The 13,081-nt window shown below is 46.6% G+C and overlaps 1 protein-coding gene across 4 annotated transcripts in view; it reads left to right on the top strand.

Moving 5' to 3' along the window:
* Nucleotides 1-11,937, top strand: part of INSR (insulin receptor) — a 148,142-nt gene extending 136,205 nt beyond the window's left edge. For all 4 annotated transcript variants that reach the window (XM_012177948.4, XM_004008550.5, XM_012177947.4 and 1 more), the window contains 6 exons: nucleotides 6-250; nucleotides 1,964-2,074; nucleotides 2,168-2,327; nucleotides 3,527-3,656; nucleotides 3,973-4,107; nucleotides 6,927-11,937. In XM_012177948.4, the coding sequence (XP_012033338.1) occupies nucleotides 6-250; nucleotides 1,964-2,074; nucleotides 2,168-2,327; nucleotides 3,527-3,656; nucleotides 3,973-4,107; nucleotides 6,927-7,281 (1,136 nt within the window). In that variant the 3' untranslated portion in view covers nucleotides 7,282-11,937. The remainder of the gene's footprint in view (nucleotides 1-5; nucleotides 251-1,963; nucleotides 2,075-2,167; nucleotides 2,328-3,526; nucleotides 3,657-3,972; nucleotides 4,108-6,926) is intronic.
* Nucleotides 11,938-13,081: the final 1,144 nt, after the last annotated feature.

The raw sequence follows: 13,081 nt of genomic DNA, 5'->3' as shown, positions 1-13,081 counted from the left end.
AGTAGTGTTCCCATGCTCTGTGTATGTGCCGGACGAGTGGGAGGTGCCTCGAGAGAAGATCACGCTCCTGCGAGAACTGGGTCAAGGCTCCTTCGGCATGGTGTACGAGGGCAACGCCAGGGACATTGTCAAGGGTGAGGCGGAGACCCGCGTGGCAGTGAAGACGGTCAACGAGTCGGCCAGCCTGCGAGAGCGGATCGAGTTTCTCAACGAGGCTTCGGTCATGAAGGGCTTCACCTGCCACCATGTGGTAAGTCCCCCTGCTGGGCCCGGGAGCAGACAAAGGCTTTATTTTTTCATTTTTATTTTAGTTTTTGAAACTTTTAGTTGGAGGATAATACCATACCATGTGCAAAATAGACAGCTAGTGGGAAGCTGCTGTGTAACACAGGGAGCCCAGCCAGGCGCTCTGTGACAACCTAGAGCCTACATATACTTATGACTGATTTGCTTGTTGTGTGGCAGAAACCAACACAAACAGTGCAAAGGCTTCCTTAACACGCATTCTCTCATCCCATCTCCTCCATCCTTGCTCTTAATGCATAGAGCTTGAGGATGCTGGGTGTGGATCTTCTGCCCAGCCTCCACTCTGCTGAGCATCCCAAAGGTGGCCCTTCCCTTCTCTTTTCTCCAGTCCCATCCTTTCCCACCTCATTTAGAGTGAGACTCTTTCACTGTCCCATCACTTTCTAGAATCTTCTTTCTCTTCCCTCTTCCTGGCTCCTATGTAACCTTTAAACACTGTGGTCCACCCAATCCCTGCCCCCTACTCCCCAGTCAGCACAGACTCTCCCTGCCTTTCTACTCCTTTAGTTTCCCCTTGAGCCTGTGTCCTTTCATCCTTGCCCCAAGCATATTCTTGGAGCACCTGCTATATATGAGCTCCATTCTCCTCTCCAAGATGCAGCGGATGGATGTCTGTCCTCCTGGAGCTCCCGGTCCAGAGGTGGAGACAGAATCTAAACCCAGCAAGTTAATGATGTCATCCCGTGAGGAGACGATGCTATGGCAACAGGGGAGAGGAGGGCGGAGCTGGGGGTTTGGGAAGGCAGCAGTGGCAAAGGAATATTTGAGCAAAGACTCCAGGACGTAGGGACTGGGTTGAGGGACAGGTGAGGGGACAGAGCATCAGGCAGGGGGAACAGTTAATGCAAAGGTCTGGGGCTCAGAGATACAAGGGTTTGCCTTGGCATGTTGCTGTTTGGGAGCAGCCATTTATTCACTTCTTTAAGCAGTATTTGTGCAGGGCGCTGCAGGAGATGTTGCAGGGACAGGTTGAATGAACCACTGTGATTCTTTTGATCCTTGTGCAGCTTGCTTTTATTTTGGCCTTGCCCCATGGCTTATGGGATCTTGGTTCCCAGCGCAGAGTCCTAACCACTGGACTGCCCGGGAATTCCCTGTAGCTTGCAATTTTCATCTGTACCATCCAGGACAGTGGAGCTTCCCTCATAGCTCAGTTGGTAAAGAATCTACCTGCAAGGCAGGAGACCCCAATTCGATTCCTGGGTCGGGAAGATCCGTTGGAGAAGAGATAGGCTATCTACTCCAGTATTCTTGGGCTTCCCTTGGAGCTCAGCTGGTAAAGAATCCACCTGCAATGCGGGAAGCCTGGATTCGGTCCCTGGGTTGGGAAGATCCCCTGGAGAAGGGAAAGGCTACCCACTCCAGTATTCTGGCCTTGAGAATTCCATGGACTGTGTAGTCCATGGGGTCGCAAAGAGTCGGATACGACTGAGGAACTTTCACTTTCATCCAGGACAGTAGCCACTCGCTCCCCCACCCCAAATCCAACAAGATGTTGACCTTGGTGTTTCTTCTGGACAGACCAGGGCTTCCTACAGGCCACTCAGGACCAGGGTGCTGGGTGTGATGTAGGTACCAGACAGAAAGACCCAGGTGGGTGGACATCTTCTCACAGACCCTCATTCAAGAATCTCCCTCACCCCTGCTTATTCCACAGGTCCGCCTCCTGGGGGTGGTGTCCAAAGGCCAGCCAACGCTGGTGGTGATGGAGTTGATGGCTCACGGAGACCTGAAGAGTTACCTCCGTTCCCTGCGGCCTGAGGCTGAGGTGAGCTGTCTCCAGATACCTGGCGGGGCACCCAGCACTCCCAGGCCTCAGGCACCTGTGTGGCTGAACATGCCCCCCCTGTTTCAACTTTAGAATAACCCCGGCCGCCCTCCCCCTACCCTGCAAGAAATGATTCAGATGGCGGCAGAGATCGCCGATGGGATGGCATACCTGAACGCTAAGAAGTTCGTGCACCGGGATCTTGCAGCCCGGAACTGCATGGTTGCCCACGACTTTACCGTCAAAATTGGAGGTGCGTCTGGCTTTCTGCCTTGAAATGTGTGACCCAGGCTTTTTGGCTTCAGTTGTCTATAGTGAGCACTTCAGTCTTTTCTAGTAGTGGGAAGGGGCAGGGCTTGGGATGGGGGCTCACCCTCAAGGTGTACTTTAATTGCATTTGTTCTTCACTTCATTCACTCACTTCTTTAAGTAGTGTTTGTGCTGGTGGCTGCCGGAGGTGTTACAGGGGCAAGGTTGTGTAAGTCACCATAACTTTTCTGCCCTTGAGAAACTTGCAGTTTTTGGCCTGGCCACACGGCTTCTGGGATCTTGGTTCCCAGCTCAGAGTCCTGGCCCCTGGGCCCACAGGGAACCCCTGCAGCTTGCAGTTTTTGTCTGCAGCAAGCAGCACAGTAAAATAAAATAAATTCAGTAAGAGTAAATAAAAATAATTCACATTCAGTAAAACAAAATTTTAAAAGTCAGAAAAATAAAGTTGATTCAAAAAAATAAAATAATTAAAATTCAGTGAACCGATTTAGGACTTCCCAGGTAGCACTCAGGATAAAGAACCCGCCTGCCAAGGCAGGAGTCAAAAAGAGATGCGGGTTTGATCCCTGGGTTGGGAAGACCTCCTGGAGGAGGAAATGGCAGCCCAAGCCAGGATTTATGCCTGGAGAATCCCATGGACAGAGAAGCCTAGCAGGCTACAGTCTGTGGGGTCACACAGAGTCCGACACGACTGAAGCGACTTAGCACTCGCACGTGAGGAGGCTGAGACTCTGTCTTGTCTGTGGGGCGTGAGGACAAGGGGTTGTGGAGGGAGGACCCAGACTTCGGTTTCTGGCTGCGCAGCTAGGTGGGTAGTGGGGCCAGATCCAATGGGGAGCAGTAGGTTGGCTGCAGAGGGTGAAAAGTTCAGCATGGGTTGCCTATGAGGTCGTAGGTAGGAAGGAAGTTTCGCTAAGATTGAGATCCCCGTGTTGCAGGTCGGAACATTGCTTCTTTGCTGCTTGGTGGTTCCTTTCTTTCCTTTTAAATGGTGACCCGCCCTCCCCTCCATATCCCCCTGAGTACCCTCAGAATCCATTCTCACTGTATTTGGCTGTGATCCAGGTGAGCTCACACCTGGGGCAGGTGAACTCAAGAGCTCTGCCAAGGGTGGGGGAGTAAAGACGGCAGACAGCTGGGTCGCAGCTGAAAGCTAAGAGCATGTGAACTGTTTGTTGTCAGACTTCGGAATGACAAGAGACATCTATGAAACGGATTACTACCGGAAAGGGGGCAAAGGTCTGCTCCCCGTGCGGTGGATGGCACCTGAATCCCTCAAGGACGGAGTCTTCACCACCTCTTCAGACATGTGGTGAGTTATGTGTGGGCTGGCGGAAAGAACACTGCACTTGAATTCCAGGTTGCTCTGCTAGTATGACCAGCAAGAGGAGTCCCTTAAAAACTGAGTTCTTCATGGCTTCTCCATCAAGGAAAGGAAGGGATAGCATGTCTGGGGGACCCTTGCACAACTACTGTGACATTCCAATGAAGATTAGTCTTATAGGAATTTCTGAACTGCAGCATGAACTGTTTAGAGAACTGGCCACCCAGGTTCTAGTAAGCCAAGAAAGGGTGTGTGTGTTTATTTTAATGGCTTCATTGTTACTACTCCTATCTGTCATTGGCAGGTCTTTCGGTGTGGTCCTTTGGGAAATTACCAGCTTGGCTGAACAGCCTTACCAAGGTCTATCAAATGAGCAGGTGCTGAAATTTGTCATGGATGGAGGGTACCTGGATCAACCTGACAATTGTCCAGAGAGAGTGTAAGTGTAGAAAGGCGGTATAGTGTGTGGGGTGCTTATTCAAAAGTCTGCGCCTTTTGCATGGATACTCGTGTTTGCATATTGTATGTCTATGTGTGTTTGTGTTTGCCAGTTTTATGTTTGAATGCACACTTGTGTTTTATATGATGTCTGTAGGTGTGTTTTTGCTTGCCTTCTGCATGCACCCTTGGATTTGCATATTGTGTCTACATATTACTACATGCTTGTGTATTATATCATTAGATGTATATTGCCTTATTGCCTTTCATATCTTCGGAAGGTTGTAGAGGAAAAGTCCCAGCAGTGGTTATTTGGGGAATAAAACTGGAGAGCTGGGGTGGAGACTAACATTTAACTACGTATTCTTATTATATCTCATTGAAAGTAGAAAAAAGAATTCACGAATTGTAAACACTAAAACTTCAGGGGTACATACAACATATCCCCTTCCAATATTTGTCTTAAATTTTTGTTGCAGGAGCAGATGTACAACACAAACATCAAATGCACATCAATAAACACTTGCAAAATTGTCCAGCATCGTAATAATCCAATAAATGTACAGTGAAATAAAGGAAAGTACTATCTTCCTAATTAGCAATAAAAAGAAGGGAGGGAAAGAAGGAAGAGTTATAATATTCACAGCTATCAATGGGATAGCTAGATAGTCATTCTTATCACTCCATTGTAAGAATTTTTTGTTTGTTATCATTTAGTTGCTAAGTTGTGTCCAACGGTTTCATGACCCATGAACCTCCAGGCCCCTCTGTCCATGGATTTCCCAGACAATAATACTGGAGTGAGTAGCCATTTCCTTCTCCAGGGGATCTTCCTGACCCAGGGATCAAACCCGTCTTCAGCACTGGCAGACAGATTCTTTACCACTGAGCCACCAAGGAAGCCCATTATAATAAGAGCTACTCACAGAAATTTTACTTAAAGTCTCCAAAAAAGAAAGGAAGAAATGATCTAAACATCCAACAATATGAGAACTGGCAAGTAAATTGGTAAAATAATCAATAAAGTAATTTGATAAAATAATACACTATAGTAATTGACATTTCAAATGATGCTTATGAAATATTTTGTAACTCAGTGGTCTAGCTTATGTTAAAATGTTAAGTGTAGTAAATGTGTATAAATTGTATTTCCAAATGTATCCAGACAGAAAGGATGAGATTATATTTGAAGGAGAGTTGTACGCAAGCTGTATTTTCACTGTATTGTTGGGTGTTTTCTATCTTTCTACAATAAGCATTTACTACACATTGCTTATTGCATGTAATATTTCTTTACCAGTGTTTCTGCAAAAAAAAAAAGAAAAAGAAAGTTTGCCTTCCTGAAAAAAATGCATGGAAGAAGGCCATTGTGATGCTCCATCCTCTCAAGAATAAGATATCAGTTTAGAAAACCTAATTTGCAGAAATCTCACATGTAAAAAAGTATGAAGCAGAGTTCCTTGGAAACTCTGAGCAAAATATTTCTAAACATTGCTCCATGAAGTTTCTTTCCTGGCTATGTCAGGAGGAAATTAGTGCCCCTAGGGTGGGAACCTGCCAACTTTTCCTCTAAAGGGCCATATCGTATTTTCAGCTTTGTGGGCCTGGCAGTTCTCTGCCTTGTAGTTCAGATCAGCCAGGGACAATACATAATTGAATGGGTGTAGCTACGTGCCAATAAAACTTTATTTACAAAAACACTCGGAGGACCAGACTTGGTCCAGAGGGTGAAGTTTGTCAACTCCTGCCCTGGAAGAAGTTACAATAGTGAAAGGAAGAGGTAAAATGGAAATCCTGAGCTCCTGGATCCTATCCTAAGTAAAGTCATAGTTCCCTGCCCCCTCCTCTCCTCCCCTTCTCCAGAGAGTGTGGACTGGGCTTGCAGAGCACCTGCTCAGAGCTGGCCCTCTATGGTGGGTCCACCCAGCTGCCCTCATTCTGAGCGACAATGTGTATATAAAATGATGAACCCACAGAAATAGACCTACAGACACAGAAAACAGACTTACGGTTACCAAAGGGGAAAGGAGGGGGTAGGGATAAAATAGGAGCTTGGGATTAATAAATTCACAGTATTGAATATAAAATAGAAAAGCAAGGACCTACTGTATAACACAGGGAACTATATTCAATATTTTGTAATAACCTATAAGGGAAAAGAATCTGAAAAACAATTATATATACATGGGCTTGACCAAAGTGTTTGTTTCCATAACATCTTACAGGAAAATCTGAACGAACTTTTTGACCAACCTGATGTATCTGAGGGCTTCCCTGGTGGCTCAGTGGTAGAGAATCTGCCTGCCAATGCAGGAGATGCAGGTTTGACCCCTGGGTCTGGAAGATTCCCTGAAGGAGGCAATGGAAGCCCACTCCAGTATTCTTGCCTGGAGAAGTAGATGGACAACGGAGCCTGGGGGGATGTAGTTGTGGGGTCCTAAAGAGTTGGACATGACTTAGCAACTGAACAGCAACAGCAACAAAAATGTATATCTGAATCCCTTTGCTGTACATCTGAAACTAACACAACATCGTAAATCAACTCTAATTTAAAAAAAAAAAAAAATGATGGACCTAGTTGGTCTTCACCAAGTGGCAATATCAGGAGAGGCCCTTGTGGATCTGGTTTGGGAAATCCTTGGCTCTCTTTTTAAAACCATCTTTCACGCCCCTAGAATGGCTGTTTCTGCTTGACCCTCCTGAGGTCAGCACTTGTCCACGTGGGTGTGTGTGCACCGCAGGAGCGGGGTGGGGGAAGGAGGGCCGCTTGGCGGGGACCTTGGGGGCCTCACCCTCCACGTGCCCCTCTCTGTTCCGCAGCACCGACCTGATGCGGATGTGCTGGCAGTTCAACCCCAAGATGCGTCCAACCTTCCTGGAGATCGTGGACCTGCTCAAGGATGACCTGCACCCCAGCTTTCCCGAAGTGTCCTTCTTCCACAGCGAGGAGAACAAGGCGCCCGAGAGCGAGGAGCTGGAAATGGAGTTTGAGGACATGGAGAGCGTGCCCCTGGACCGGTCCTCGCACGCGCAGAGAGAGGAGGCCGGGGTCCGGGACGGAGGGTCGGCGCTGGGGCTAAAGCGAAACTATGACGAGCACATCCCCTATACCCACATGAACGGGGGCAAGAAAAACGGACGGATTCTGACTTTGCCCCGGTCAAATCCTTCCTAACAACCCCTGCGAGTGGGGGAGGGTTCCTGTCTACACTTCTCTCTGGTTCAAAGGCCTCCAGAAAACTCAGGATTTCCACCTAACTCTGCCACAGTGTCAAACGGAGCTCAGAGATCACGACTATCCATTTCTGTTCCTCTTTGTCTTCAAACGCAGTGGTTCCATTGCCTATTTGACTTGTCATCTGAGCACGTAACTGTGAGCCTGGATAGGGAGGGGGTTTCCACGGCTGCTGTCCTTTTGGGCCACCGAGGTTTCAAGCCCAGATGTTATTATTATTATTATTATTTTCCCTAGTAGTTTGAAAGAAAGCACCTATTTTTACAAAGGTTTTTTTTTTTTTTTTTTTTTTTTTGCTGGTGTCTGAGCTACAGTATAAAACATAAATCTTCTTTATGAAACAAAAGTTAGAAAGAAACAAACCCAGTTCTAGTAGAATTCCAAGCTTTACGGAGTGGGCTTCAGGAAAGTATTTTTTCATCCAGGCTGAAGGATTGTTTTCTTTTTTCCTTCACAAAACCAGTTCCTCAAATTGACCAATAGCTGCTGCTTTTGTACTTCGGATATGGGTCTGCAGTCCTGGTGTGTGGTTCATGTACGCACTTCTGTGTGTGTGTGTGTGTGTGTGTGTGTGCATGCGCGCGCATGCACGCGCACGTGTGTGCAAATCATGTGTGCTGAGTGGACACTTTGGGGATCCGCCCATGAAGGTTCAGCTCTTCTGGAGTATGTGAGCCCCTGCTTCCCCCACCCCCGACCCCTTCTTTCTTATTTACTGGGAGACTGTGCCCTCAACAAATTTTTATGTCCCAAATGGAGCCTCAGGATTCTTCTCTCCCTTAACTTTGGTGAAAAATGTATTCTGCGAGCCTTCGGAGTCATTTGGAGTGATAATAGATCTTTTCAAGACCAAACAAAGCCAGGACATAGAGAAGATTTAAAGAAGACGAACAAGAAAAGAAAAACAAGAACTGAGATGATGAAGAGTTTTGAGAATATATTTGTAACATATTTAATTTTTAAAAAGAATCTTCAGTATCAGCCTCATAAATTATTGACCGTTTCCTGGGGTGGGAGGTAGCGCGTGTGGGTTTGTCTGCCTGTGTGGGCCAGGAGGAGCCAGGCACCGGTGGCCTCTTTGCTTGGTCTTCAAGGCATCCATTTTTTCTGGGACTAAAACCACGTTAGCTGCTAATCCTCTAGACATTGTGGTGAGGCCACACTGAGTGTGTGGGCGATGGGGTTTGATGGATGGTTTGGTTTCTGTTCTGAAAATCTGAGCCCTGCCTTCAAACACACTTGTGGCTCCTGGATCTTCTGGTTCCCTGTGTGTACCTCTCAAGCTTCCTCAGCGGGGTGTCCATGTCCCACAGGGATTGTGCAAATTTGGCACCATCAGATCTCAAAGTGGGACAGCATAGATGGACTTTGAAAACACTAGCAATATGAAGACGTGCCTGTCGGTCCCCTCCGCCCTCAGGGCATCCGACCGTCCTCAGAACTGAGCTCCCAGAAGCTGCTCTGCGCCCAGTGACCTCAGCTGGACCAGGTGTGGAGCCTGAGCTGAATTCTCAGGTACTTAACGATCGTGCAGTTCCTAGGAGAGTCAAGTCCAGAAGAAAAACCGCTAAGGACCTTCACACTACGGAGAACATGAGGATGGGCGTGATGCCACAGTTGCTTCCCTTCTGGGGTAAGAATGACCGCTGCTCAAATACAGAACATGATGCATTCATTGCCATGGTTCATCCAAATCATCACCCACCGGTTATCTCTCGAGTGCATTTTCCTCACGAGTCTAAGACTGCTTTCCTTCTCTTCTCAAGAACTGTGGGCTTCAGAACACCTGGGATGCCACGGTGACCTCCGAACCTTCTCAGTTCTTGATGAAGAACACAGGTAGACACGCATCCCAGTTGCCTCTGGCTATCTTATTTATATGATTTCAGAAGTGACAGCATGTCAGAATATTTCCAGGGAGCCTCAGTGATTGGGTACAAGGAGCACAGAAATTATTTTCGCCAAATTTATTTTGTACATAGACGAGGATCTGTATGTAAGTTAAAAAGGAATGAAACACATAGATCTAGGTATTTTGTTCTTTTCGTAGTAAATTTGTAGTGCCCATATACTACGGTAGCAGCAATTTTCACATTTTTCTAATTCAGAAAGGTTTTCTTATATTAGGGGAAAATTATTTATTTTAATATATAAAAATCACTGTTAAAAAATCACTTTCATAAGAAATGGAGAGCATGTAAAAAAAATTTTTTTCAAAGAAAAATAAACAGGTGAATGTGGGGTAATGATTTTTTTTTCCCAGCACAGTCTACCTCAGTGTATTGTTAGGATGTGGTTCAATAATGGACATCTTTGAGACTTCAGAATTCTGTCTGGATCCGATCTGAATCAGGGAAGATTCATATCAGCTGATTCTGAATGCCAGGGACCAGTAAGAATTTTGAGGGAGGGAGTGGGGCTGAAGTATGGCTTTCATGTGAGCATAGATCCTTTTCCTGGCTGATAATATTCACCTCTGAATTTAATCTTCCTTTTTTTGTTGTTGTTGTTTGATCCTCCATCTATTGACACCGTGGCCCTCAAGAATGAAGCAAGTTTCAGACCATCACAATGGATCTGATGTTTCCAGTTCTGAGCTACCCTTAGCCGATGAGGGAAGCTGCAGTGTTGAGACAGAGACAGTCTTTGATCCAGCCAGCATGCTCCTTTCGCCTTAGAATCTCTGTGGTGTGTGAGCATCTAGGTGCCCACTCTTTTTAGGCTGAGATGCTTTGGGTGAGGAACATATCATTGTCTTGGGAACTTCACACACAAGCACTAAATGCAGTGTCTGTTGTTATTCTCTGAGCAGGAAGGGAGATGTTGAGAAATCTCAACCCTAAACCCACCGAGAGGCTGAACACATGTTTTTTAGCAACAAAACCTTGGACCCTCTCATTTTGGTTTGGTTGACTTCAAGCTGATACTCTTTGACCTTAGGGACTTTGACAACCCATGTGTAAGCCTGGGAGGGGCCAGCAGAAATGCTGTCGTACACACCAGACCTCACTGCCCTTCCCAAACCTGTAGGCACCACCCCAGCAGAGTCACCTTTCTCCACTTGCCCTGGAGAGGTACTGTAAAGTGCTGGGCCTTCCCTTTGTGAATGGAATTTCCCTGACTTCATTTAGCTGTCTCTGCTGCTGCAATGAAAGAACAAGCGGGCTTGGATCGCAGCCTCCTTTTGCATCAGATAATGTGGACTCTGTCACAATAGAATTCAGTCCTCGAAATGGTTGTCCTGGAGGATTGTAGTGATGATTATTTAAAAAAAAAAAAAAAAGGCAACAAAGCCAGCTTTGGTTGAATTTTTTGTTGTTTGTTTTTAAATGTGTCTCATTATTTTAAAAACCCCTTTTTATTTGTGTGGCAAAATCAACATATAGTAGTTCCTCCCTGGATCAGTGATGTCAAATGCACGTCTGGAAATGTTTGTATTCTGGGAGCTGTCCTGGGTGCTTTTCTGTCCTTTTAAGCTAGTAAGAAGCGAGAAGTGTTGCTGGTTCTCTGGATAGATGTTGAGCACAACTGAAAGAAAATGTGGGAATTGATGCGAAGGTCTGCACAAACAACCCTGAGACCACTGGAGACTGCCTCCGATTGCTAGGCAGATCTCCGTCTCTCCAGCCAGAGCAGATGGTCTGCCGTGGAATGTGCTTGTTGGGTTGGGAGGTGTTTATCTGAAACAGCTATAAGATTGATCAGTGGGCAGGGTTTGGCCCATGCTCTCTCCATCTGGGTACATGAGCGGATATGCTGTAGTCCCCCAAATGACAATCTTTTTCTTCTTTGTGGTGGGTAGAGGTTGGGGTTCGAGTGCCACTTGACAAACGCGTGATTCAGAAATGATGATTTTGTTCAGAGTTGGGGGATGGGGTTGCGCTGATCATATATGAATGATGCCCGTAGAATGATATCCCTTCAGAAAACCTTCCGGAATGTTCTTGAGAATATTGATCTACACCGGAATTGAGGTTGGGAATAGAAAGTACGGATGGGCATTTGTTCTTTAAAAGATGTGAAGGAATGCAATGGACATTCTGAGACTGTACCTGGAGGTGAATGTTTCCTTAGGGGTCCCCCAGAGACAGAGGGAACCAATGGCTTCTTGAGTTCACTGTCATCTTCTCATACGAGTCAAGGTCCAGAACCAGGCTCTGGTCACATTTTTATTTGGGTTTGGGCCCCCAAAATCCTTGTTAAAACTCAAATCAGAAACCCAGGGCTCTTGGTCCCATTTGAGAAGAAAGGAAACAGTATTCCCTCCCCTGCCCCCAAAGCGCGTGTGTCCACACACATTCAGGAATGGCTTATCTACTCTCTACCTTGTGTGCCTGGCGGGGTGGGGGCAGGGGTCCGAGCCCTGCCTGTCAGCAGCAGACACCTCCTGTGCCTCGGCTTATGCGGAAATCAACTCAGAGACACAAGACCCACCGAGAGCTCAATTCTTATATTTTTCAATGTTTTCCTACAAGAGCCAAGTAGCACCATATACAGAATATGCCTTTTTTTTTTGGATATCAAAATTGCTCTGCATGTAAAATATGGGATAATTACCTGTTTATATGAAAATTCGGAATAAATTATCTGAGAATACTCTTGTTCCTGTGTGGTGTCCAAGCCAGGACTTGTGAACTGTGTTAAGGTGAATCCCTGGGGTGTTGTGGGTATTTGTTATGAGAGGAGACAAATCCCTAGGTTCTTCGTAACAGTGAATCAGGAGGTTAAATATTGTTGCCATCAGGGTTAGTGATAATCCACTGATCCATACCTGTACAGTTGAATCAACCCTTTACATACTGAACTATTTCTATACTAGTTGGTAAGTACCTGCCACCTCAGGGACCCCAAACCTCCCCAGGTTCCAAACACTAACCCTAAGAATACCAGGGAACCCTACGATCTTGCTCCATTCCACCATGCTGGAGGCCTAGATGCAGAGTAGCTGGCCAGAGCAGTGTCTGCTACTGTCCTCTTGCCCCAAAGAAGTCACATAGATGAGCCCAGAGTCAGCCTCAGGGGAGGGAAGTCTGTCTGAGGGTTTTGGTTGAGGGTGTATGTGAGTGAGAGTCAGTCCTGCAGCAATCACCCACACTTCTCACTTTACCCTTCTATGATTGAAGATGATAGACCTTCCTTCATCTGACCATGTGTGACTGTGTGTGTGTCTCTGTGTGCGTGCTCAGTCGTGTCCAACTCTTTGCAATCCCATGAACTGTAGCCTGCTAGTCTCCTCTGTCCATAGGATTTTCCAGGTAAGAATACTGGAGTGGGTTGCCATTTCCTTCTCCATGGGATCTTCCCAACCCAGTGTCTCCTGCATTGGCAGGTGGATTCTTTACAACTGAGCCACTGGGAAAGCCATATGGCCATAGTGAGGATGAAATAAGGTGATATTTATCCCCCATACCCCTCCAGGTTCCTCACCACTGAGAAACTGATGCCACTGCTAGGTAGTAGCCTGAATTGTGCCTCCCTGGGTTTGTGAAATTCAATAGAAGCCTCTTGGGAAAGGGAAAATGCTTTTCTCCCCAGGAAAGGATCTCAAAGATGCTTCAGTCTTGAGTGAGAAGCTGGGTGGGTGGTATCTCCTCAGAGGAGCCACTCAGACTCCTCGAACCCATGGCTAAGAGATGACTGCAGCTTTGGGTCCTGGGACCCTGGCTCCAACTCAAATGTGAGCAGCATGACAGATGAGATAGTTGTCACAAGCAAGAGGAAGCATATGGAAGCTTTGGTA

This window comes from Ovis aries, chromosome 5 (genome assembly GCF_016772045.2).
Source record: "Ovis aries strain OAR_USU_Benz2616 breed Rambouillet chromosome 5, ARS-UI_Ramb_v3.0, whole genome shotgun sequence".
NCBI lineage: Eukaryota > Metazoa > Chordata > Mammalia > Artiodactyla > Bovidae > Ovis > Ovis aries.
Note: the sequence above shows the minus strand (reverse complement) of the source record. Positions and strands in the feature narration are given on the sequence as shown.